This window comes from Rhinopithecus roxellana, chromosome 3 (genome assembly GCF_007565055.1).
Source record: "Rhinopithecus roxellana isolate Shanxi Qingling chromosome 3, ASM756505v1, whole genome shotgun sequence".
NCBI classification, from domain to species: domain Eukaryota; kingdom Metazoa; phylum Chordata; class Mammalia; order Primates; family Cercopithecidae; genus Rhinopithecus; species Rhinopithecus roxellana.
The window spans coordinates 71,880,144-71,907,780 of NC_044551.1; the positions used below are offsets into that span (position 1 = coordinate 71,880,144).

General features: G+C 36.5%; 1 protein-coding gene across 7 annotated transcripts in view; it reads right to left on the minus strand.

The window, feature by feature from the left end:
* FYB1 (FYN binding protein 1) overlaps positions 1–27,637 on the minus strand; it is a 169,842-nt gene that overhangs the window by 24,890 nt on the left and 117,315 nt on the right. For all 7 annotated transcript variants that reach the window (XM_030927925.1, XM_010367654.2, XM_010367653.2 and 4 more), the window contains 8 exons: positions 24,973–25,129; positions 12,379–12,425; positions 10,503–10,522; positions 9,918–9,952; positions 8,858–8,978; positions 6,087–6,246; positions 5,441–5,582; positions 1,821–1,843 (listed from right to left, as the gene is read on the minus strand). In XM_030927925.1, the coding sequence (XP_030783785.1) occupies positions 1,821–1,843; positions 5,441–5,582; positions 6,087–6,246; positions 8,858–8,978; positions 9,918–9,952; positions 10,503–10,522; positions 12,379–12,425; positions 24,973–25,129 (705 nt within the window). The remainder of the gene's footprint in view (positions 1–1,820; positions 1,844–5,440; positions 5,583–6,086; positions 6,247–8,857; positions 8,979–9,917; positions 9,953–10,502; positions 10,523–12,378; positions 12,426–24,972; positions 25,130–27,637) is intronic.

Here is a 27,637-nt window from a genome sequence, read left to right on the forward strand (position 1 = left end):
AAAAGTGCATGGTTTCCCATGCTCACATATTAGTATAATTAATATTGTTAAAAGGACCATACTACCCATATCAATTTACAAATTTAATGTAATCCCTATCAAAATATCAATGTCATTTTTCACAGAATAGGAAAAAAAAAAATCCTTAAATTTGTATGCAATAAAAAAGAGCATTAATAGCCAAAGCAATCCTGAGCAAAAAGAATAAAGCTGGAAGCATCACACTCCTTGACTTCAAATTATGTTACAAGGCTGTTGTAACCGAAACAGCACACCATTGGTATAAAAACAGAAACAAAAACCAATGAAACAGAATAGAGAACCCAGAAATAAAGCCACATATTTATAGCCAACTGATTTTAGAAAAAGTCACCAAGAACATACACTGGGGAAAAAAACACCCTCATCAGTAAGTGGTGCTGAGAAAACTGGATATCCATATGTAAAAGAATAAAACTAGGCCCCACGTCTCACCATATACAAAAATCAACTCAAGATGGATTAAGGATTTAAACATAAGACCTAAAAGTATAAAACAACTATAAGAAAACATAGAGAAAACATTCTAAGATATTAGTCTAGGTAGAGATTTCATGACTAACACCCCAAAAGCACAGGCAACAAAAACAAAAATAGACAAATGGGATTATGTTAAACTAAAAGCTTCTGTACGGCAAAGCAAACAATCAACAGAGTGAAGAGACAACTTGTTGAATGGGAGAAAACATTTGCAAACTATTCGTCCCCAAAGGGATGAATATTCAGAATATACAAAAACTCAATCAACTCAACAGCAAAATTCCCAAACAATCCCATATAAAGGCAGGCAAAGGATCTAAAAAGACATTTCTCAAAAGAAGACATACAAATGGCCAACAGGTATATGATAAAATGTTCAACATCACTAATCATCAGGGAAATGCAAATCAAAACCACAATGAGATATTATCTTACCCCAGTTAGAATGGCTGTTATCAAAAAGAAAAATAATAACAGATGCTGGCAAGGATGTGGAAAAAAAGAAACTCATACTGTCTGTGGGAATATATATTCATACAGTCATTACAGAAAACATTACGGAGATTTTTCAAAAAAAAACTAAAAATAGAACTATCATGCAATCCAGCAATCTCACTACTGGATATTTTTCTGAAGGAAAGGGAATCAGTATTTTAAATGGATATCTGCACCCCCAAGTTTATTGCAGCACTATTCACAGTAGCAAAGATATAGAATCAACCTAATTATATTTGGATGAATGGATAAAAAAAGTTTGGTCTATACACAATGAAATACTCTTTGATCATAAAAAAGAATGAAATCATGTCATTTGCAGCAACATGGATGAAGCTGGAGGTCATATTAAGTGGAATAAGTCAGATATAGAAAGACAAATATTGCATGTACTCACACATATGTGGGAGCTAAAAAAGTTTATTTCATGGAGGTAGAGAGTAGAGTGATTGTTACCAGAGGCTGAAAGGGATGTAAAAATGTGTTTGGGGGGACATGAAGAGAGATTGGTGAATGGGTACAAGCATACAGTTAGATAGAAGGAATAAGTTCTAATGCTTAATAGTAGAGTGGGGTGACTATGATTAACAATAATACATTATACATTTCAAAATAGCCAGAAGTGAGAACTCGAAATGTTCTCAACACATAAAAATGATAAATGCTTATGATGATGGATAGCCTAAATACACTGACTTGAACAATACACATTGTATGCATGTAACAAAATAACACATGTTCTCCAAAAATACATGCCAATATATGTATCAATTGTAAAACTTCATTTTAACAAGTATGTGGCTTACCTCCACTTCCACTCTGACTGTGGCTAGGAAAAAAACCCAGAAATATGAAGTTAATCTATGAATTACTTAGCTAGGAAGAAGACAGGTATATATTCTGATCAGTTATTCAAAAGAGAAATAACATTCCAGTTGAAAGTTCTTAGAATGTTATATATGAAGAGGAAAAAACGTTTCTTATCATCATAGATGGGTAATTACAGGGCAACAAAACAAGACAAACAAAAACAAGAAGAATTAAGTTAATTACAATGCTACATATGATAGAGAAAATGATGATATTGTTTGCTTTTGACATTTTTCTATGAGGTTGTTTTCAGATGATACATTATTACATCATTCACTACATGGACCATTAAAACAAGCCCCAAGGGTATTATTATTCCATGAGTCACATAGCACAATTATCATTGTGTTAAATTAAATTGTCTTTCAATATCTTTTGACCACAGCATTTTACTTTTAGTCTAACAGCAGTCATTTTTCTTTAAAGGGAGAACTTCAAAAACTTGAATTCTCATTCAGGGGGCTTTTATTTCGTATGGCTGCTGACTCTAAATCCAGATTGCCTATGCTTCTTATTTAGTTTCATATCATTATATATTTTCTCTATTTTAGCATTTATAAGTGTCTCTTTTCCTGCCTATATCTCCCACTAAAATGTGATTTCTGTGAGATCAAAGGAAATGTAGACTGTGAGAATGGAAAAAATCCCAGAAGTCATCTCTTCAATTCCTTCATTATACAGAATAGAAACCAGGCTCTGAGAAATTAAGTGACTTGACCACGCCCACTTTTACACCTAGCTGCACTCACTATACCCCAAGTTTTCCACGTTGGTTAATCTGCCAGCAACAGATAACAGTTTAATGTTAGTGTCTTAGAGGACAATTACATAGTACACATATCTGATTTCCTAACGTTAAAAGTAAGTGAAAGAAATTGATCTGATGCAGATCTCCTGTTGAATTTGAAATAAAAACATAAAGTTGCTGTCAGGAACTCTGTAGGAAAACGTGCTATAAATGTCTTCCTATATAAATAAGGAACTGCTTTTTGAAGAAGTTGCAGTACACTCTCGCTTGCTTATGTACCATTTTGACATTTATTTTTCCTGACTCTTCCCTCTGAGCTTGATGCATGAAGCAGGCAGTTGGAATTATGCGAAGAGCTGCATTCTGCTTGGCTGCCACTCTTGGCAGATACTTTTCATCTTGGATTTTTATACCAATTTCCAAAGAACAGGGCTGTTGGAATAAGGAGCAAAGCTCCTGTTTTATTTCATGTCTAGAGCAATCATTCAATTTCCTAAAACGGTCGTTTAGAATGTATAATATTTGATGAAGTGAAGAAGAGGTAGAAGGAGCAGGGCATGACAGGAGAGGAGAGGGAGAGAGATGTATATATGGAAGGAAGAAGGTTTGCTATGAAATGGTAGAGGGATATTTGCATTTGCAATTCCTTTTTCTTCAGTGTTTCATATTCACTGTAGATACTGCTTCAGTGGAGAAGAAAAAGAGAAGGACAGCTGTCAGGGGCTGTGCTTTGAAGCCTCAAGTCTGCTCCCTGAGTTTGAAGCACTCACAGCCATTGCTCTTCACTCTAGGGAATCAGGAAAGAGCCAGTAGAGTGCCTGAGTCAGGAGTCATGAGCAGGAGGGAGAAGATGATGCCTTCTCTTCCTATTCTTGCCAGGGCAAGCTGCCGGCTACACTCAGCATCTTCTCTTTTTCTAAGAACAAAGCATGTTCTGTTATGAGATCTTTGCAAGCAGCAGCTGCAGTTTCAAAAATAAAACATGTATAGTAATGGCTTCTTCTTTAATTTTCTTATTAAGGGTGCATAAGAAGGGCTAGATGCTAGTAAATATTGTGGGGCTATACTCGTTTAAGATACTGAGCATTAAAACCATACAACTCTTCCAACTTCCTGGTTTTACTAAATATAAGGTTCTTTTTTTGTTACATGTTTACTAAAGTAGAGCAGGTTTTTAGAGTTATGGTATGTATGGATTCAATAAAATGGGAAAAGGTGATAATGCTAGCTTTGGGAAATAGTCACCCAATATGGTTAAACAAAGTTTCATTTTAAGAATATCATTTTTTTCCTGGTTTTATTATTTTTTCTTGAGTATGCACATCAGTGTAAATATGCGTTCATTGATGTAACTGGAATTCTTTCACCAAAAATTAAGGAAATGTGCTTTTTGAAAAACAAACAAAAGGCACATGCAAAGTATATACCTTGGTAATATACTTGACATACTTATGAAAATTCTGGAAATTACAGAATATGACAATTTGGAACTTCATCTGACCCGAAAACTGGCATTTGCAGATTCACACTAGGTCAATGTTTGACTAAAGTCAATTAATGATCTCCAAACTCTAGTGCATGCATTGTATATTTTGTTATATGTTGCATAGTTTATGTTTAGAACATGGTAAGAAGCCATAGCAGACTATAACTCATTTTAGAAAGACAAAACTGCTAGAACGTGGCATAACAAGTTTAATTGATACTCTGACATAAAAGATCATAAGAGGAAAATTTAATTCTTCATGTGCTTTTTCACTAATTTGGTGTTTTAGAAATGGCTGACAATGAAGATTGCTTTCTTTGAAATTTGAGTTTTAAAGAATGCAGACACAGTTATACCCAGGTGAAGAGCTAGCACAGGTTATGTATTTTAGGATCACAATGGGGGTTTCCTAGCTTTACAAGTTAGTCATCAAAAAAATAAAAATTCTGAACTGGACTAGAGATTTTCCTTCTTTTTTCCTTTCAACTTGAGGGGATTATGGCTTTAACTGAAAATGGAGGTATTGGAGGAAAGAAGGAATGAAAGGAGAAAGGGAACAGAAAAGTACAAAAGAGACAAAAGAATGACAAAAATAAGAGCTGGAACAAAGAGAAGAAGAGGAGAGATGGAGAGAGAAAGGAAGCAGAAGACTGAGAAAGGAAAGAAGAGAAGGAGAGGTACAAGGGAGGGATGGCCAATCTCTTCTCATTGGTCCTCCAGAAAAGATGTTCTATTCTGTTCCTCTATACCAGGAAGGTGTTCCCATAATTCTTGAAGTGAAAGTCATTTTAATCTAGTGGAATGGGCCATGGAAAGTTGGACCCTTAATTGATACCTAGGATCATTAAAAAAACAGAGTTTTTACTTTTAAAGAGCAAACTGAGGTTGCCATAAAAATCATTTTTTGTCATATTTTCAAAAAATAACAACAAATATATTTAGAATCAGAGATCTATGAGAAAAAATGGGCTAAATTTTATATTTTATGCTTCATTTTTACCAAATCATATTTCTATTAGGCATATCCCTAAAATCAAGTCATAATGAACATTATAAAAGTGTTTTAGAATGACAACACATTTTACAAGATCTGGCAAATGGCCCACTATATTTCAAGTAGCATTTGATGTATATAATCAAAAGAAAGACTATAGAGTTTCAAATGACCTTTCACCCATGTTGGGGTTATTGTAAGTGGTCATTTAGTTTAGTGATAGAGAGAGCAGTAGGAGTTAGGGAGGGTAAAATTCTAGGATCTTAATATACAAAATTTCTGACAAGGAGACAGTTTGATCTGTTCTACAATATGCACTTGCACATACCTGCTAATATTATCCTGCTCTGCAACATCATCATATACTTCTTGGTCATCTTCAATAGGTCTTGACGGGGCACCAAGAGAGTCTTTTTTCAGTTTCAAAGAATCATAGTCAATCTCTACAGCAGTTGTTTTAATATAGCCATCTACCAAAAAGGGAAAGGTTTATGTTCAGGCAACTGTAGTTTAAATATTTTAAAGTTGTGAATAAAATATCAATTGCACATTTGCTCTTTAAACTTTCCCCTGATTTATTTTCTTGTAGTTCTGATTTGTAGACCTCCCAAGTAGACCCACATTTTACTGTACTCTGTCAAAGTCTAATCCTGTTGTAGTTTAATGTAAGCCTACCTTCTATTTTAAATATTCTAAAGTGATTCACAGGAAACATTTTTTCTTTTTAACATCAATGAAAAACCTAATGCTGTTTGTTCCTCCTGGAATAATATAAAACTTCACATTGTTCCCACAATAAAGATAACAGATGAGGTGAAGACAGAACTATACCTGCCATTTAACATTGTCCTCCCTTTGTCCACTCTGTAAAGTCCTCCTAACTTGGTGCCTATGAGGAGTTCTGGAGGAGCATGTACATTGAGTATTGCCTTGCAAAGAAAACACTTTGAAGCCATAGAAAAATTTGCACTCACATGAACCCCTGGCTGTTCTGCCCAACCATTTTCCTTCTGGGTTGTCTGTGATACGGATGATTTCAATTTGCTCTCCTTGCTTGAAGCTCAGTTCATTCTTTCCTCCTTTGACATCACAACAAGCTTTTGCAAGATGGATGACTTGAATAGGGCCTGTTAGCTGCAAAGAGAAAACAATAATCAGAAAAGATTTCCTTATAATTTAGAAAATCTTTAAGGAATGCAATTTTGAAAGATACTAAGTCTACAACTTGTGAACCTACCTATAACCAACATTTACAGGGTTTAACTAGAAATTGAGGGTGAATAAACATTCTTACAGGAGGGGTTAGGAAAAAATCACAGGGGCCAAGCAGGACTAGTTAAGGACAGGTGAACATGTGCATGGGGTCAGGAGAGTGAGGCAGGGATCTGTTGACCTAGGAATCCTGCAAGAGGCCTGCAAAGGCAGCCCCCAATAACTGAATAGCGCTTATCTACAACAATCCATGCTGTGTGCTATGTGTCTTTATGGAATATGCCAGGATTCCATTTGGAAGATGGAGTTTTTTCCCCTTTCATTGTTTGTAAAATTGAAGCAGACATTACCTGCTATAAACAAGACAAAATTTGAGAAATGAGCTTGCAAATCAAAAAATAGCAAGCAAATGTTACATGAGGTTTTTAAAATTAATATTCTGAATAGTATGGTGGCTTATTGATATAAGGGTAATGATCTTGGTTAGACCATGAATCCCAAATTGTTAATTTTCTAATCCTAAATTGGTGTCTTTTCAACAGAATTTCTTGAATCTTTTGATATGCAAATATGCAAATATGCATTACGACTTTTGAAGAAGCTCTACCTTTAATTTATTGAATTTATGATGACATTAATTATAAACATATATCATTATCATGTACCACTAAGAAATAAAGGAAAGAATGTAAGTTAAATTATGATATGCCATGATGCTGATGAGGCTTAGTTCTCATATTTATTTAATTTTTTTTTCACCTATTATCTATTATCATCTTATGAAAGGAATATAGCTGGTGAAGTCCTAGTCTTGACAAACTTTTGAGTTTATATTTAATGGTATGATTTCCATACCCTATCTTTTCTTACTAAAAATATTATTTGAATGAATGAGATAAATGTAAAGCTGATTTCTCCAAAAGAAACATATGGAAAAACCTCACGTAATTCCTTTAAATCTACAAACAAGCTCTCCATGGAAAGTACACTATATAGATTTTTCATAAATTAATTGAAATTATTTTTTCACTTAAAAATATAAACATTGGTAGTCATGCATTCTGTGTAAGTAAAATGTTCTAATATTAATACTGTAATCATAATTTTACTTATATATAGCAAGCTTTTCCAAAATCAAATGAGAATCTTATGATACAGTGCCTGCTATACATTATTTCAGTTCCGTAACAAACTTTCTGGAGTAGTATCATTTATTCTCACTTAAAAGATTAAGCATCAGTGGCTCAGAAAAGTTAAGTGATAAGCCCAAGATTACATAACTTGTATGTACCACTGGAATTTGAATCAGTTTGTCTAACTGACTTGATGCTATATGTTTTCCTTGCACCATGCTTTGAACCTTTGCTTTAATACAATGAATATTCTGGGAAGTTATAGCTAAATCATTTTTTAAAAATTTGAACCACATATTAAATGCTCCAGAGAAATAATTTTTTTTTTTTTTTTTTTTTTTGAGACGGAGTCTTTGCTCTGCCGCCCAGGCTGGAGTGCAGTGGCCGGCTCTCAGCTCACTGCAAGCTCCGCCTCCCGGGTTCACGCCATTCTCCTGTCTCAGCCTCCCGAGTAGCTGGGACTACAGGCGCCCGCCTCGTCGCCCGGCTAGTTTTTTGTATTTTTTAGTAGAGACGGGGTTTCACCGTATTAGCCAGGATGGTCTCGATCTCCTGACCTCGTGATCCGCCCGTCTCGGCCTCCCAAAGTGCTGGGATTACAGGCTTGAGCCACCGCGCCCGGCCGAGAAATAATTATTTAAAGAAACCATACTGTGAATTCTTTTTGAAAGAATAATTTTGTAATTCAGATAATCACCCTAAATATGTCTGACATGCCAGACCTATGCCAGATGAGCCATGTCATCAAAGATAGTGTAGCCAGGAGAAAATAGCCCATGAGTGTAGCGTTTACTGGTGGTAGTAATGGTAGAAGACACACAATTACCAGAGATCAGAGAATACAGAGGTCAGAATCCACATAGACAAAGAGGGATGAGAAACAGCAGGTATCAGAAGTCAGCATGTACACAGACTTAAAATAAAGGCAATAATGTAACTCAAGTTTAGATACTAGCAATTAGAGTAGCTCATGGAAATCTTATTCTGAGACAGGTCTGGTTCACCCTGGAGACACCTGTGTCCAATACCCCACTATAATACATACCATAGGGATATTTATGTGTGTGATGCTAATTCATAGTATAAGTAGGCTAATATGAAATGCATTATGGGGAGAGCCAAGATGGGTTTGAAAAAGTAAATATTCATTCACTCAATCAACATAAATTTCCTGGGTGCCCACTAATTATGAACCACCATATTTATTTAAATTTTATTATATTAGTTAAGGGATAAGATGGTGTATTGGATAAAAAAGTACTGTTATGAAGATAATTACTCTTTAGAAAACAATGAGTAAGTAATTCTTCAACTATGTAAAGTTTCAAGAATGGTACCCCTTTTGTGTGAAAGGTATAAAAAGATGTTATTCTTTCACTCATTAGCAAGCAAGCCCTTACTTTAAATTTCTTCTTTATTTCTTGTTCTTTCTTTTCTTTCTCTTTCTGTTCCTTTTTCTCCAGCTCTAACCTCTTCTTTTCCTCCTTTTCCCTTTTCTTCTCTCTTTCTTTGGATGCTTCTCTGTGAATAAAAATTGTTAGGTTGTTTTCGCATCTTCAGGTGTTGATGTGTCAGAACTCCCTACCTAGAAGTTTCTACTCATAGCAGAAAAGGTGGTATCTGAAGTACAGATGAAGGTAAAAAGCCAAAGGTTCTCAAAATCCAGAACGTGTGAGATTATTTTTAAAACCAGTAGGAGGCACACAGCTGAGGATACCTTCTAAAGGCTCTGCTTTCCCTGACAACTTGTGCCAACAAGTGGAAGCCACCATTTATAAAGGCCCCATTCTTGCTGTATGTTCGTTCGCATAAATGGAATTTGTATCTTTTTCTCTCTTTCATATGCACATGTGCCTGCGCATTCACAGATACACATGCAAACCTTGGCTCCGAAACCTGAGTCAGAGTTAGTTGAATAAATACTGGGTAGAGAAAATTAAGGTATCTGAGATCAACATACGATAAAGTAAGATAATATATTCATTTCTACTTTCACCCACTTTCCAAGAAATTTCTTTTCCAAGGAACTTCTTTTTTTAACATCTTTCCACTTTAGCAGCTGACACTTTGGCATCTGAGCACCATGATAAATTATTTTTCATAGCACCCCTGTAGGTGGAGCTCTGTTCAGGTGAAGAAGGCGTAATATAAATTAACTCATCTGCGCAAGGATACACTAAGAGTAAGAAATCAGATTTCTGCCTTTGATTTCCTGACTGTGGTTTATCTCATAGGCATGTCTCTGGCCTCTCATACAACAGCTTTTTAACAGAGTTCTTCGTAGAACTCTTAGAGAACTAAATAATTTTTGGTCCTTTAAATTGAAATAAAAGTTATATGATAGTCATTTGAAAAAAATCAAGCTTCCCTCCTAGTGTTGTTATATACCCACTATCCCTCATACAAAACATTATATTCATCTTTGAAGAAAACTGTCATGGTAAAAAGTGTAATTCATACATGTCTTCATATGTTTCTCCTTCACTTTCTTGTTCCTGTAAAGAAAAATATTGATAATGATTAATTTTTATTATTTAAAAAGTTAACACACACATATTACATTGCTTAGACTTAAAATAAAGACAAGAATGTAAATTTTTATAATTTGAACCACGTATTAAATGGTCCAGAGGAATAAACACTTAAAGGAACCATACTATGAATTATTTTTGAAAGAATAATTCAAATACTCAGTAAAACAACTTGCATGGTATGTAAGTTTGGCTTGTTTAAAATATTTTTTTCTCCTTAGAAATAGACTGGGAAAGCAAAAACAAAAAGATTTCCTTTTCTATCTTACTATATAAATCAGATGTGTAGTCAGACTTAAGTTTATGTTCAGCACTGAAGCATTATAATGAGTCAGTATGATGTATGGTGTGTAACGTCTTAATCATTTTAGATGAAATAAGATTAGAAATGGAAAACTATCATTACTCATAAGAATTTTCATCTGTTTGGTTTGTACCAATATGGAGTGAATCATAATACTTGTGAAATATTCTAATTATATCAGTATAATACAAGAAGAGAAAAAAATCTGACCTCATCTAGATTTCCAGCACCTAAAATATTAAAAAAAATAAAATTTAATACATTTGTAATAAGGAAGCACTTTAATGTAAGATTATTGGATATAATATAATGATTTTCAAAATAGTTCATAATCTAACAGAACTTATGCTTTATCAAAGATACTGAAATAGAAAATAAAATATGTACTTTAGATCTTTACTGTGGCTTTTATTTGATGACGGTGACTTAATTATAAAATCATTTCATTGGCTTTCATCAAATAATGCAAAGGCCAAGAAATAATTAATACACTATTACCTTTATGAAAAGGTATGTCCATTTGGTTTGATGGGCTTGTATGGAACAAGGTATAAAAAAAGTCACTGTTTCACACCTGTTTACTTATTAGTTCCCAAGGATTTGTTTTCATGTATCAAACAAATCAAGTTAATTGGATTTTAAAAAATTAATACTCAAGAGTTCAGTGTAATATCAAAACTAATTACTGAATATTGAAATATTCAATATTCAATATTCCAATATTAAGAGGAATAATATAATAATATTAATAATAAAAACAGTGTGGTATTGGTATAAGAACAGGCAAATAGACCAATGTAATAGAGCAGAAAATTCAGTGACATACACAAATGTACATAAACACACCCATAATATACACATACACACACATAGAGCTGATATAATATAAAGGTAGCACTCTAAATTAATGAGAAAATGATGGATTGTTTAGAGGACAGTAAAGAGAAAACTGGCTCCATGCATGAGGCAATCCTGGATTTCTACTAACTCCTCAAAGGGGACTGCAAAGAGATCAAAGACCTAAATATATTCATGTGATAAAGTCTACAGGAAAAAAATGAGAATATTCTTATTTTCCAGGAAAAAGGACTTCTTAAATAGCATAAATGACAAGGCAAAATTAATGCATTTGATTACATCAAAATTTATTTACATTCAATGAAGGACAGCATGGGCTAAGTTAATAGATAACTGACCGAATGGGAGAAGATATTTGCAGTGTTTGAAATTGACATGACATTAATGTCTGAAATATAAAGGAACTCCTACAAGTCAACTAGAAAAATATACCACTTTCAAGAAAAAAATGGTCAAAAGGTAAAAACTGGCAACTTACAGAAGAAACCACAAAGGCTTATAAGCAAATAAAGTGCTCAAACTCAAGAGTAAACAGAGATATAGAAATTCAAAGGAGATATAATTTGATACACATAAGAAAAAAATGGAAAACTGAATAACAGGACTGATTGATGAGAGTGTAGAGAGATGCATCTCTTCTGGAGAGCATGCCAGTCATACTCGGTCAACCTAAGTATTCCATAGCTCTGAGCAACCATTCCACTGCGGGATATATATCTTAAAGATAAGTCTCTGAGACGTCCGCATGGGGATGTATACAAAACGGTGCATTGCATTGCTGTTTGTGGTACCAGTGAGTTTGAGGCAAGTGAAATATGGATGCCTACCATGGAGTACTGTGTAGTCGTTAACGGCAACAGACCAAACACACACATAGTGATATGAATGGGCCCCAAAACCACATTATGCCGATTGTACAAAAATACTAGAGAAACCTATAATATACTCTTTCTGTGAACTAAATACATGCATACACGTCACAATATGTGAAGAATTTGTGCAAACACGCATACACATTAAATATGTTCGAATATTTGTCTGTAGTAAGGAAGGAGGAGAAAGGAAGTGAGTTATGAGGATAAGAGGGAATAAACAAATGAAACAAGAGAGGGGCCCTGCACACACCAACGATGATAATGACCCATTAATGAGTCTATAAGAATGAATAGCTCAAACTTCTGTACCTGAGTTTACAAATAAATAAATAAAATATGTTTTTGTCCTTTACCATCAGAGTGCATGACACCATCTTGATTGTCTTCATTGACAGAGTTTCTGAAAACAAGAAAGAAGAAACAGTGAACATGGAACAAGCAGATGCTCACCTTACAATGAAAAAGAGAAAAGGATTATTTTGTGAATTATTCTTTTCTCTTGAATATTTGCCCTGATTTAAAGCTTCACACATCACCAGCATAGGCTTTAGCCTTATATTTATGCTGCTTCTGTGGCAGAAAATGGAGAATTGGGAAACTTGAGTACAGCACCATCCATTCATAGTAGACTCATACAATTCATTCATCGCTTCTGGAGGATAATATGTTTTCCATTAAATTGGCAGTAAATCAACACTTCAATTCTGGGATTATAAGGGCATTTAATTGGTTCTATGGTACACATACAGGACCGATTGATGAGATTGATTCTCATCACATACAAAAGAGAATTAGTTCTAGGGCTGGGCACCATGGCTCACGCCTGTAATCTTAGCACTTTGGGAAGCTGAGGCAGATGGATCACTTGAAGTCAGGAGTTCCAGACCAGCCTGGGCAACAGGGCAAAATGCCGTCTCTCCTAAAAATATTAGGTTGGTGCAAAAGTAATTATAGTTTTTGCCATAAAATGAAAGGTAAAGGCCACAATTACTTTTGCACTGCCCTAATACAAAAAATTAGCCTGGCATGGTACTGCACACCTATAATCCCAGCTACTCAGGAGGTTAAGGTGGGAGAATTGCTTAAGCCTGGGAGGCACAGGTTGCAATGAGCTAAGATCGCACCACTGCACTCCAGCCTATGCAACAGAGTAAGACTCTGTCTCCAAAAAAAAAAAAAAAAAAAAAAAAGAATATACTTCCAATCCCTGACTCCTTCCTTTTCTCCAGATGGTTTCGTCTTGGCTTCACTTTTATCACCCTGAACTCCAAGGTGCTTCATTCGAACGGCTTCACTCTAATTGCCCTTAATAGCATTATTGATACCTGGGCCCCACAAATCCCTATTTATGTATATGACCATTTGTATTTTCTATTCCTATTCTCAGGTTAATTAACATAGCTGGAGAAAATTGCTGTCAATTTTACTGACTCTGGACATTACAAACAATTAGTATGAAATCTCAGCTGTATCCCCCTCTGCTTTTCTACAATCTCATCACTCTTTTTTGTCTAGTCAGCCTTCTCTTGCATTGTCCTTCTCTACACCTATTAAAAATGTTTACCACTTTCTTCAATCTGAGATTCCTCTCTGCTCCCCTATAATCAGATGACCTTGTTTCTTATTTCACTGATAAAACAGTATCATTAGGTGTGAGTTCTCTTAAGAAAATACATTTTCTTAACCCACAAACTCATCTTCAGTTATACCTGTCCTTACCTTCTCTCTACTCTCTGAACCTGTGCTATTAATTTCATCTGAATTCTCAGTAATTTTACTCCATCGATTACCCCCTTTCTTCCATATGTTGCTTTATGACTTATATTCTGCTTACTTCATTCTTTGCCCTTAAATCTCTCATTCTTTGTTTTCTCCCTCAGCCCAAGTTACTGTTTCCACAAGAAACAAACACTTCACTTTACCTCTGTGAATTCTTCACATTACCACAAGATATTCCTCCTTTATCCAGCCAAGCTAAGAAAAAGTTGTCTTTATTCACTGACTCTACTTCCTCTCCCCCCACACATTTCTTTCCCAACTGCAATCTTTCCCCTATTGCCATTTCTTTCCTAAAAACTATTCTTAAAAATACTAGCTACCAAATCCACTGGACCTTCTCAAATTGCATCTTACTCGATTGCTTTGTGGCCCTGGACAGTATTGGCCATTTTGCCCTCTTTGAGTTTCCTTTGTTTGTTTCCATGAGAAATAGCTCCTGGCTCACTTCTTGTCTCTCTGGCTACTACCTCACAATTTTCTCTGTGGCTTATTTTCTTTTGACTTCTCTTTTAAATGACGATGTTCTGCTGTGTTCTGGTCTTGGTTCTCTTCTTCTTTTTCACTTTGCAGTTTTTCCTAAATGGTTTCATGTACCTCCACAGCTTTATATGTGATCTTAATGTTGGCGAATTCCATGTTGAAATCTCTAGCCCAGGCTTCCCTTCTGAGTTTCCGATTCAAATATACACATCTTGGGTGCCCTACAGCCAGTTCTATATTACCATCTCAGAAACTGAGGTTTCCCCCTTTTAGCCCAGCCTAAACCTGCTCTCCCTACTAGGTTTCTTTTCTTGGTGAAAGGCACCACAATTCACATATCCATCAAGCAGCAACTCATCCTTTGTTTTTCACTCATCTTCAGTCCCATGCCGAATCAATCATCAAATTACATCAGTTCCCCATTCTAATTCACTTCCCTCTTCCATTTCTCCTCTCTCCCACTGGACACAAAAATAGGATTATATTATCTCTGGAGTGGACTTTTGCAGCAGCCGTCTGGTCAGTGTTCTAGCAATCAGAATTACTCCTTCTCTTCCCTATCCTGATAGTCCCTTCTCCAACTTTTGCCATCTTTCTAACACAAAAATATGATTATATCACTCCCATGTCCAATAGTCAAACTCCTTAAAGAGTTAGGAAAGATGCCGGGCGCGGTGGCTCAAGCCTGTAATCCCAGCACTTTGGGAGGCCAAGACAGGCGGATCACGAGGTCAGGAGATCGAGATCATCCTGGCTAACACGGTGAAACCCCGTCTCTACTAAAAAATACAAAAAACTAGCCGGGTGAGGTGGCGGGCACCTGTAGTCCCAGCTACTCGGGAGGCTGAGGCAGGAGACTCTGTCTCAAAAAAAAAAAAAAAAAAAAGAGTTAGGAAAGAATATTACTTGAATATCACTTGAGATGCTGGTTGCAAAATGTGTGTTTCACCACATGAAGAATGTGGGCTGGAAGTGCCTTTTTATCACTAAAACCATAAAATGGGCTCGGTGGGTACATTTGTAACTCAGGAAGGACTGTCATGGATATCTGTCTCAGTCTCTACTTGAGATGGTAAATATAGGTAGGGACTAACTGTTAATCTAATAAATTCACTTTAAAAAATAGAAAAATAAAAATTTAACTTATATATGCTTAGCTTCCTATTTGCGTAAGTGTAAAGGCCCTGTTAATTAACTCATTAAATTTGTCATGACAAGACACTGCTTTCTTTAGTGAGCCTTTTTCATCCTTGGAACATTCAGAATTAAATACAGACATGATGGAATAAACCAAACTCATAGTAAAAACAATGTGTGGAATAAGTTTTATAACCATTGAGACAATGTATGTACAGTCAATTTTTTTACGTATTTGTAATATTTAAGAGATTTGTTACATTAGAAAATATTCAGTTAGACTTGTCACATCAATTTAAAATTTGTGGTTTAGACCTTCTAAATTGTAGTTGAAACATTAAGGAGTCTAGGTATTCAATGTCAATGGCTGTTCACATCAAAGAAGGAGAGTCAAGCGAACATTATTAGTTCCCGATGAAAGAATACACCAAAAAATAAAAGAAGTAAATTTGATCAAGTCACCTCTACCTCCTACTGTCAATGTATAGGAAATACAGAGGAGAGAGGGACATATAGCTATATTATAGAGAGCAATCAGCAAAATCTAGATGATGGGGAACTATAGTATCCACAAACAACTTGATATTCTCAACAAATAAATTGCAAAGAATTAAAAAAAGACATGAGTGAATCTATATCTTAAAAGAGAATAACAGTCCCGGCGTGGTGGCTCACACCTATAATCCCAGCACTTTGGGAGTGTTCTGAAGTGGGTGGATCATCTGAGGTCAGGAGTTCGAGATCAGCCTGGTCAACATGGTGAAACCCTGTCTCTACTAAAACACAAAAATTAGCCGGGTGTGGTAGTGAGCATCTGTAATCCCAGCTACTTGGGAGGCTGAGGCATGAGAACCTATTGAACCTGGGAGGTGGAGGTTGCAGTGAGCCAAGATCATGCCACTGCACTCTAGACTGGATGACAGAGTGAGATTCTGTCTCAAAAAAAAAGAAAAAGGAACAACAAAACACAAAACATATAGGCCAACAAAGATGTGTATACTTTGTATTCTTATTCAAACAACTTAAAAGACATACATGTTGTAAGAGATAACCAGAAATTTGAACACTGACTCAGTATTTTATATTAATGCACAGAATCTATTTTTTTAGGAACACATACTGAAATATTTATAGAGGAAATTACATGATGTTTTGTATTAGTTTCAAAATATTATAAGAGGCAAGTGGGTGAGGGTATAGATAAGACAAGATTGGTCATGAGTTTATAGTTGTCGAAGTTGGTGAAGGGAACATGGAGGCTCATTATACTATTCTTCCTGCCTTTTATATGCTTAAAACTTTTTTGCAATAAATATACTTCTTAAAAAGTATAAGAAAATCTAATTGCAAATGCTATTGGATATTTATGGGAACTGAATATGGTTCAATTTAATAGATTTACGAGAGTCATTTAAATTCTTGAGAGGATTTTGCTTAGTGGGGTGATTAAATGTGTTCATTCAGATATTTGAAATGTTTAAAAATGAAATTAAATATGTTAATATATACATGCAATATGAAACATTGAAGGAAGTTTCATTAACCACATTTATAAGCAGAACTATTGATTTGAAAGAATTTAATTTGAGCCATGTGAGTTGTCCAATCATTAATCAAAGATCCCCCAAAAATAATTCTAATTTGAATACAAATTACTAGATGTATAAATAAAATAGCAAGTCACATAATATAAATTTAAGTACTTCAAGTAAAATATTAGGCCTTTGCATTACTAACTTTGATGAATTGAATATTAATTAAAAATATGAAAATACCTAAGACATTAAAATACACTGACATTGTACAGAGTAAAATCCATAGCTCTTTTCATGGCATACAAGGTTCTTATGATCAACTTTGCCCTGTAAAGCTTTATTTCTCATATTTCCTTTTCTTACATTATCTTCTCACATATTAACGGTAAACTCATATGCTGTCTGAACTCTCTCTGGTTTCCTGTTCCTTCATGCTCAGCCCACGCTTCCCTTCTTTGGAATAATCCTGCCTTCTCAGCATCCTCTGCTTGCGGTCCTCTCATTCTTTTCTTTCCTTCTTTCTTTCTTTCTTTTTTTTTTTTTTAACACAGAGTCTCAATCTGCTGCCCAGGCTGGAGTGCAGTGGTACAAGCTCGGCTCACTGCAACCTCTGCCTCCCGGGTTCAAGTGATTCTCTTGCCTCAGCCTCCCGGGGAGCTGGGATTCTACAGACGCCTGCCACCATGCCCAGCTAATTTTTGTAGAGACAGGGTTTCACCATGTCGGCTAGGCTGGTCTCGAACTCATAACCTCAGGTGATCCACCCGCCTCAGCCTCCCAAAGTGCTAGGATTACAGGCATGAGTCATCACACCTGGCCTCCATTCTTTAAGCCTCTCCTTAAACAGTCCTTCCTTTGTGAAGTTGTCCCTGATTTCCTTAAGCCTAATCATTGCTTTGCTTCTCTGCATCATCCATCCATCCATCCGTTATAGTGATTATTCTGTATTCCTTTGTAATTATAGGTTAATTGCTTCAGGTCTCTCTTTTCACTACCAGGGCATAAACTCCTTAAGGAAAGGGATTGTCACTTTGCTAGTTAATTTATTATTATGATTATCCTTTTAGAAAGTTATTAGAATAATTCCTGTCATGATAGGTTTTTGATTTTTTTGATGGATTAACAATATTCTTGTAATACCAAGAGACTAACTTTTATTACTAAAGCAAATTATCATTGATGAAAAGGATGTTAAATCAAAAAGACCACCAGATTTAAACAATTTACTTCCTAAAACACCTGTATGAATAACAAATACTTCTAAAAGGAAGGGTATTTGCATAGCATATTCATACATGTGTGTCTGCGCATTTATGCAAAGCATTTATTACTTGTAGACAATGTTTGCCTGCACACATTTGTTTTATTTATGGACCCAAAATATGAATCTCAGTGCCACTTTATATAGGCCTGAATTTATAATATGTATATTATTAAAATGTTCAATAAACATGAAATAGTGACTATAATGGCAATGGTGGTGAAGAATAAATGGAAAAGAGATGAGGAAGAGAAATAGATGCAGGTGCACTGAGTAAATTCAGATCAAACTGTCAGCAATTTCACCAAGGGTTCCAAGCATTGAGAAAAGCCCCATAGAGAGAGTAAGAGAAAAACAATGGAACCAGTCACAGCCCAAGTCATAAGAAACTGAGCAGAGGGAGGGGGTGAAGGAGAAGAAAAGGAAGCTTACCAGTTATGATAATAGGTCTATTCAATAAGGCCTCTCACTATAGATCTTTGTTTTTATGCGATAGCATGTAGAATTAAGCAGGAAAAGTAAAGTTAGTGACTGTCATTTTTAGAATGCTTATTAGTGTTTTATTTCCTGATGTATAAAGATGTAAAACTGTTGACCTCTATATTTTTCTTTTCTTTTCTTTTCTTTTTTTTTTTGGAGACAGGATCTCACTCTGTCCTCCAGGCTGGAGTGCAGTGGTGAGATCACGGCTCACTGCAGGCTGGATCTCTCAGGCTCAGGGATCCTCCCACCTCAGCCTCCCAAGTAGCTGAGACAACAGGCATGTGCCACCATGCCCGGCTAAACTTTTGTACACGTGTGTGTGTGTGTGTGTGTGTATTTAAATTTAAAATACAATATAACTTTGGCCTCAACTACTTTATTTTCAAAGTTATTTAGGATTTCTGATTCTCACCTGTCTCAAATTTTTTATGCTCTTAAGACAACCTGACTTGAATGACATGATTGCAAGTTACTTCTGGGAACAGCTTTAGGGGTAGGCAGAACAGGCTGCAGATGATAAAGTTCACCCTGTCTTCTAAAATTCATTCCTTGATCCCAATTACAGATTCCACTCTACACCCTAGGGAGAACTGTAAACCTTAGGGAAGCCATTGCTCCCCTCTGCTCAAATGCTCAGCTCCTGCAATTCTCCCCTCTCTCCACCCTTATCATTATATATATATTTATATATATAATATATATATAAATATACATATATAATGTATATATAATATATATATCAATATATAAATATACAAATATAGAAGTATATTTGTAGACACAGGGTTTTACCATATTGCTCAAACTGGTCTTGAATTCCTGGATTCATGTGATTGGCTCACCTTGGCCTCCCAAAGTGCCGGGATTACAGGCGTGAGCCACCATGCCCAGCTGGCCTTTATACTTTATTGGCTATTCATGCATTTAGCTTTTAATTATCAGAATTTTTTTTTTAAGAAGGAGGAAGAAATCTACATGACACATTAAACTTTGTTCTATACCTGACTTACTGGGAGTAAAATCTTGCAACCCTTTCTCCGGAACATGTCTTCTTATATTTAACCCATGAGGAATTTGAAAACTGACTTGCTTAAGCCAACACTTTCCAACTGGTGTGACAGAAGACTATCTGGCAGCGGGCCACTGATATGGCAAGTCTCAAGTTTCAGAACATTTTAAGCATCTCTAATCAATAAAAAGGTTATAATGGTAAATTCTTACTTTTCCTCCAATTTTACAGACAAAAAATAAAACATGCACACAAACAGAAACCAAAAAACCCTTTAAACTAACTATGAGTGACTTCAGGGTAAGAACTTCTAAAGTTTTCCTTTTCTTACCTTAGTCACTTCCCATTATTTATTATTTTTTATTACTTCACTTTTCCTGTCTCATTACTATTAATAACCATGTAAGGCCGGGCGCTGTGGCTCAAGCCTGTAATCCCAGCACTTTGGGAGGCCGAGACGGGCGGATCACGAGGTCAGGAGATCGAGACCATCCTGGCTAACACGGTGAAACCCCGTCTCTACTAAAAAATACAAAAAACTAGCCGGGCGACGTGGCGGGCGCCTGTAGCCCCAGCTACTGGGGAGGCTGAGGCAGGAGAATGGCGGGAACCCAGGAGGCGGAGCTTGCAGTGAGCCGAGATCAGGCCACAGCACTCCAGCCTGGGCGACAGAGTGAGACTCCGTCTCAAAAAAAAAAAAAAAAACCATGTAATTTGTTTGATATGCCAAAACACTCAACCATTGATTCTGTTTTAATATGAAAAATTATGATGTTAAAATTATAATTTAAAAAGGTACCAAGAAATATATTACACTAAAAGATGTTGATTTGAACATTAAAAATAATAAACATGCTCTTTTGACCCATTTCATTTCTCTTCAAATGCCTGAGTAAAAATAGCAGAAAATGTAACACACTGATTTCTGACCACTAGGTGGGGAAACAACACAATTTAAAATACAATATAACTTTGGCCTCAACTACTTTATTTTTTAGTTATTTAGGATTTCTGATTCTCACCTGTCTAGACTCTTTTACACTCTTAAAACATCCTGACCTGAATGATATGATTGCAAGTTACTTCTGGGAACAGCTTTAGGAGTAGGCAGAACATGCTGCAGATGAAAAAGTCCACCCTGTCTTCTGAAATTCCTTCCTTGATCCCAGTTAGAGATTCCACTCCACGCCCTAGGGAGAACTGTAAACCTTAGGGAAGCCATTGCTCCCCGCTGCTCTAACGCTCGGCTCCTGCAATTCTCCCCTCTCTCCACCCTTACCATTTTTCCCGCTTGACTGGATCTTTCCCATCAGCCTACAAATGTGCTGTCATTACCATCTTTAAGAAGACTCTTGATCTCATTTCTCCCATCAGTTACTGTCCCATTTCTTTGGTTTCCCTTTTTTTGTAAAGGAGTTGTATATATTTTCTCTGTCCAATTCCTCTCCATTCATACTCTTTTAAAGCCATTTCAATCAGCCTTGTATCCCCACCACTCCTGACAACTTCCCCTGCACTGACCTCCACAGTCCTCACTTTTTGGCCTCCACCAGCACCTGACACAGTTGCTCACTGACTCCTCCTTGGATGCTTCCTTTCCTGGGCTTCCAGGACTCCTGCTTTATTGCTTATTCCTTTTATTCTCCTTTGCCCCTTCTCCTCCTACCAGGCCTCAGAGAGTTACAGTGCCCCAGAGCTCAGTTCTTTTCTTCCCTGTTTTCACTCCCTTCCTTGGTCATCTTAACCAGCCTCACGACTTTCAGTGTGGAATATATTCCTATTTCTCCCCTATGTTAAACCCAGAACTCTCTCCCAAACTCTCCACTTCTTACCCAAGTGAATGCTTAAAAGGTACCTCAAACTTAACATAGCCATGACCTCCAGATCTTCCTCACCTTTGTTAAACAAAACTTGCTCACCTTTGTTAAACAAAATCTAGGAGGCCATTTTTTTGGACTAAATTACTGCACTGCACCCCAGAAGACCGACTAAAAATCAAAATGGAATCACCCATGCTCACCAAACGGAAACTGAGTTGTTATCTGGCCTTTTGGGAAATCAGGAGAGAGAGAGAACGGCCTAGTTGCCCGAAGAGGCCAATTTTCACCTTCTATCATAATAATGAAGCTCTGTTTTAATCTTTACAACAAAGAGAGACCTGAAGTAACCTGATGTTAACCAATCCATCATCTTTCTATTGTTCTATTTCCCTGTACCTGCCTTACAAGGAAAGTAACTTTAAAATGACTAATCTACTTTTTGTTCTTTGTGTCTGCTTTCTTCAGTTCTTTTTGTTTATAAAGCCAACCTCATCTGCTTCACTCATTGGAACACTTACTTTATTTTATGGAACAAAGTGTTGCTCGATTTTAGATGTGCAAATAAAAATTCTTGAGATCTTTAGATGTGCCGTAATTTTAACATCTTCATCCTTTGACATCCTCAGCCTCCTCACGGTGGTACTTGGGCTGACAGACGCATGATCCTTATAGTTGCTTGGGCCAAAAACACTGGAACCACCCATTCTAGATCCCCCTTTTTCCTTAATACCCTAAATCCAAATTCTTTTGTCTCTCCCTTCAAAATACACCCAACATATGGACACTTCTCACCACCTCCGCTGTTCTCAACATGGTCAGTGCTACTGCATATCTTGCCTGCATTTCTGTAATATCTGACTAACTGGTTTCCCTGCTTTGACAATTGTCTACCTACTGTCTCTTCTCAGCATATCCATTAAGGTGATTTTTATAAAGCACAAGTCAGAAAACATCACTGCTTTGCTCTAGCTCTTTAATTGGTTCCCATTTCACTTAAGATAAGGGTTGCAGTCTCTGTCATGGCTTACAAGCCCCTAAATGAGCTGACTGTTTCCCTACTGTTCCTTTCCTTGCTCTCTCTGCCTAGAACAGTCTTCCTACATCTAACTCCCTTACTTCCTTTGAATCTTTGCTCAAGTATCACTTTCTATTAGGTTGGTGCAAAAGTATAAATATATAGGAAGCTACCCTCGCCTCTCTCAAGTAGCAACATGTTGTCCCCAATGCCACCCTCACACTCCACCTCCACCACTTACCTCTGCTCTGTTTTCCCTTAGGAAATATGTTAGGAAGTATCAAGTGCTAATACCATATACTTTACCTGTTTATTACTTATTTATTTTTGAGACAGGGTCTTGCTCCATCACCCAGGCTGGAGTGCAGTGGCATAATTAGGCTCACTGCAGCCTCGACTTCCTGGGCTGAAGCAATTCTCCTGGCTCAGCCTCCTGAGTATCTGGGTCTACAGGCAAGCACCATCATGCTCAGCTAATTTTTAAATGCATAGTAGAGACAGGGTCTCACTATTTTGCCCACGCTGGTCTCAAACTCCTGAACTCAAGCGATCCTCCCACCTCTGTCTTTCAAAGTGTTGGGATTACAGGCGTGAGCCACGGTGCCCAGCCCTGTTTATTATTTTCATTTCTTTAGTCCCTGCTTTGCAGGGGTCTTTGTTTGTTTACTAATATTCCCTGAACTCCTATTACAAAGGCACAATGTAGGGACTCAAAAAATACTTGTTGCATGACTGTAAAGGAAATCTATTAAATCTTGACCTGAGAGTGGTCTTTGATTAGAAAACGGAGGAATGCTTGCAGGTTGGCAGAGGGAATGTTTGGGAAATACCCCTGTATGTGTTTTGAGGACTGGTGCTGTGAGAAGCACAGAAACACCTATATCTTTCACAATTCTTCTTACAGACTACCCTGTACATTGCCTCTTCATGTGAAATATAAGCTTTTGAGCCTGAACATCAAGGCCCATTTTGATTTCATTTCCTCTACGCATTTCTAGCTTCCCCTTCTTGGGGAAAATTTTCTAACCCAGAGATTGCTTCACTGTGGAATTTACTTGAGCTTTCTGATGGCAGCTTGCAAGTCTTTCACTATACACATTTTCCCCTTTGAAAAAACAAAGTGGCTAGATATCATGGAGGATTAGAGGCTTTAAACTGACATCCATAAATTCAAATGCCTGGAAGAGTGTGCGGTTAATATAAATGCACAACGCAGGTCATATATAAGATAATAGCCATGAAGCTGCTCTAGCATCTTCTACTTACTATCCTTAAACCCCCAAGAAAGCATATTAAAGTTAAAAAATGATGGCATTCTTGCATGACAAATATGTTTTCTATCCTTTCCCTAAATTGTAGTCACCAAGCATTTCAGGGAATCTGTCAATCCAATATTGTTATTTACAGTTTCCATTACATGGATTATGGGTATTAAGTACTTTTGTTGTAAGGAACATCAATCCAGTAGGGGAATTTAAGTGAAGGTAAACCAAATTGTACAAATATGTTGAGATATAACCTATTTGTGATAAAGGAGAATCATGTTAAGCAACTTTCTACGAGAAGAAAGGGAGTATCTAGTCCATTTTGTCTTAAGGATTTATGCTTGCTGTTGTCTGAACATTCTTCTTAAAATGACATTCCATTTTATTCCAACCTACCACTTGCTTTCCCCTTTACCAACTATTCTATTAAACCCTGGGTAGGTAAAGAGCCCATGCATAGCAATCTCTACAGTGCTGACATTTCTGAAAAATACCATCTAAGAAAATTCAAGCAAAAGCAGGCTTGAAAAAAAGTTTCCTAGATTCTAACACCCACCCAAAAAGTCTGATGGGTGAGAGAAAATCTGTATTATTTTTTAATTAAAGGAGGCTATTTAGCATAGTAGTTTAAAGCACACTTACTTTGGATTCAGACTAACATTGGTTGAAATTTTTATTCTACACTATTTTGTGATCTTGGAGAAGTTACCTGGCTTCTTTGCAGAGCTAAAGTTCCGTTTCCTTATCTGTGAAATAATGATGATACTATCTAATCAATAAGGTTATAGAGATGATATATGTAAAATTCCTAGCACATCATAAACAGTCAGTAAAAATATGGTGATGGACTGGTGGTGATCATGATAGTGGAGGAGTTGGTGGTTCTCAAGACAGCTTCAGAATTTTTTAAAAAACAGTGGAAATTTTCTTCAAATAAACTCTTAAGGGGAAACCCAACATAAAACAGATAAATAAAAATGACTCAGAACTGAGCAATTCTAGGGGTATTTGCACTGTCAGCTTGGCCAGCTCTTTTCCCTGCCAGCTGCCCACTTTTGTAGACCCAGAAGTTTCCCATGGAACTCTCAGCATTCAACCAAGCATAGTTTGAAAATCTGTGGCAAGAGACGGGGAAAGAAATGGCAAGATAATCTTTTGCTTACTTTAGGTCAAACGGAGGTTTAATGTTTCTGGGAGGTAGGCTTGGGACTGGTGGTTGTGATGGGTGAGATGCTGGCAATGGTGGCTGGCTGGCCGGATGGGATGGTGGAGGTAGTGGCGGAGAAGTTGTTGAGTAAGACATCTGGCCTTTGCTAGTACCTAAGAAGCAAAGCAAACAATACCATGAATTAAGACAAATCTTCAAAAAGAAGATTGTTAATTGCAACAATAGTTGGCTGCAGATAAAATAATTTGGCAAAAATTAACAACTGGCTATATGGAATTTTCAAAAAAGAGTATGTTTATTTTATTATTATTACTATGTTGTGTGCTATATATCTTTTGTGAGACAGGATTTTGCTCTGCTACCCAGGCCGGGGTGCAGTGGCTCCATCATGGTTCACCGTAAGCTCAAACTCATGGGCTTTCAGGATCTTCCTGCCTCAGCCTCCTGAGTAGCTGGGACTACATGCGTGCACCACAATGCCCATCTAAGTTTTTAAAAAAATGTTAAACTTTTTGTAGAGATGAGGTCTTGATATGTTGCCCAGGCTGGTTTTGAACTCCTGGGCACAAGCAGTCCCCCTGCCATGACCTCCCCAAATGTTGGGATTACAGGTGTGAGCCACTGTGCCTGGTCTTATTCATCTTTTACATCAATAAAATATATTACATGTATGTATCTATGCATAACACACAGAGTTTTTCCTGGTTGTTAAACATTTATCAGCATATTGTTGCTGGTACCTAAAAAATTCCTAGGTTCTATCTGCTAAATAGTGACTAGAATCAGTTGTTTCTATATCTTTCCTCTTTGCTTTGATCCTCTTCCTCTCACGCATTCCTCCATTGACTTTCTGATTTCATATATAGGACTTTGGAATTACGCAGGTTGCCTTGTTTTCCTAAATGTGGAATTTTAATTTCTTTCTCATTTTGGGGTGATTTTCTGAGAGGAAAAGAGGATAATATCTTAACAAACATTTTGTTTTAATTTTACCTGCCTTTGAGCACAAATGAGGTCTTTTTTCATGTTTATAACAATTTTCCTTTTTTTTTTTTCCTTTTGAGAGGGAGTCTAGCTTTGTCACCCAGGTTGGAGTGCAGTGGCGTGATCTCAGCTCACTGCAACCTCTGCCTCCCAGGTTCAAGCGATTCTCCTGCCTCAGCCTCCTGAGTAGCTGGGATTACAGGCATCTACCACTATGCCCAGCTAATTTTTGTATTTTTATTGGAGACGGGGTTCTCTTTGTGTTCTTAGTAGAGACAGGATTTCACCATGCCCACCACTGTGCCCAGCTAATTTTTGTATTTTTAGTACAGAAAGGGTTTCACTGTGTTGACCAGGCTTGTCTTGAACTGTTGACCTTGTAATCCATCTGCCTTGTACTCGCAAAGTGCTGGGATTACAAATGTGAGCCACCGCGCCCAGCCTCCTTTTAACTGTATTATTTATTCAAATACTTTGCCTATTTCAAAATTAGTATTTTCCTTTTGTTGGTTTCTAAAATATTTTTATTAAGGATATTAGTCTTTTTGTTTCTTAACTGGACCTCAATGTAATTAGGCTGCTTTGGATCCTGCTTTTGTCTGTCTATACATTAAAAAATATAACACAATGAATAAAACCTCTTTACAAACTTCAAAAAAAAAAATACGGCACTTCACTGTAAATTTCTTTACAAGGGTAATGCTAAGGTTTTACACAGTGTATGACACAAACACATTCCTAATTTCTTTTAGATATTTCTCCCTCTTGCCAAAGCTCTTCACTTAGGATAATTGCTGACTATATTGCCCTCTCTCTTCATTCTCTGACCTCACCCTGGTGTTTCCCTTTTTCCTGGAGTCTTAAAAACTGCTCAGGCTCTGCACTGCAGACTCCAGACCCTCCAGGCCAGGAACAGTTCCCACAGGAATAGCTCTGCTTTTGCAGCTAGTTTTTGGGGATGGAGGTAGACAGAATTAGTTCCCCTGTAAATCTCATGAATAAAAAACTCCAACTCAAGATATTTACATTAGAAATGTTGAATCCGGTTCATTTTTGTCCTAACTAAAATAAAAATTTTGGGATATATCAGACTTTTCCTCTAATCTATTCAATCAATCCTTTCGTGTATAATTTCTGTCACCACATTATCTTTAGGAAGGCCTTCCCTAATTTGAGAACAGATAATTATAAACAGTATATTTTCTCCTACTTCGCTGTGGCTCCATTTTTTTTTTTTTTTTTTTTTTTTTTACATTTAACTCTTTAAAACTATTAGTAATTTATTTTGGAGTTTGGTGTGAGATAGAGATTTAATTTTATGGTTGTTGTTGCTCCTAAATCCTTTAGCAAATGTTCTGCACCATTTGTCTGATAAGCTATTACTTACCAATTTGACATGTCTCTTTCATCATAGAATAAACATTAAAAATTCTAGTGAATGTGACAGATGAAAATGGCATCCAGTTATTTTAATTCATAAATAATATGCTTCAGTAGATTCATAAATGATTTAAAAGCTGTACCCAAAGAGAATACACCTCTGTGAGTAGATATTAATAAGTCATCCAAATAGAGAGAAAAATATTTATTAGCCATCTATGACTTATCCTTTCATGGAAAAGATTTCGACAAGCAAGAGGCATTACCCTGGGACGGTAACTTAAGGCCAACACGTG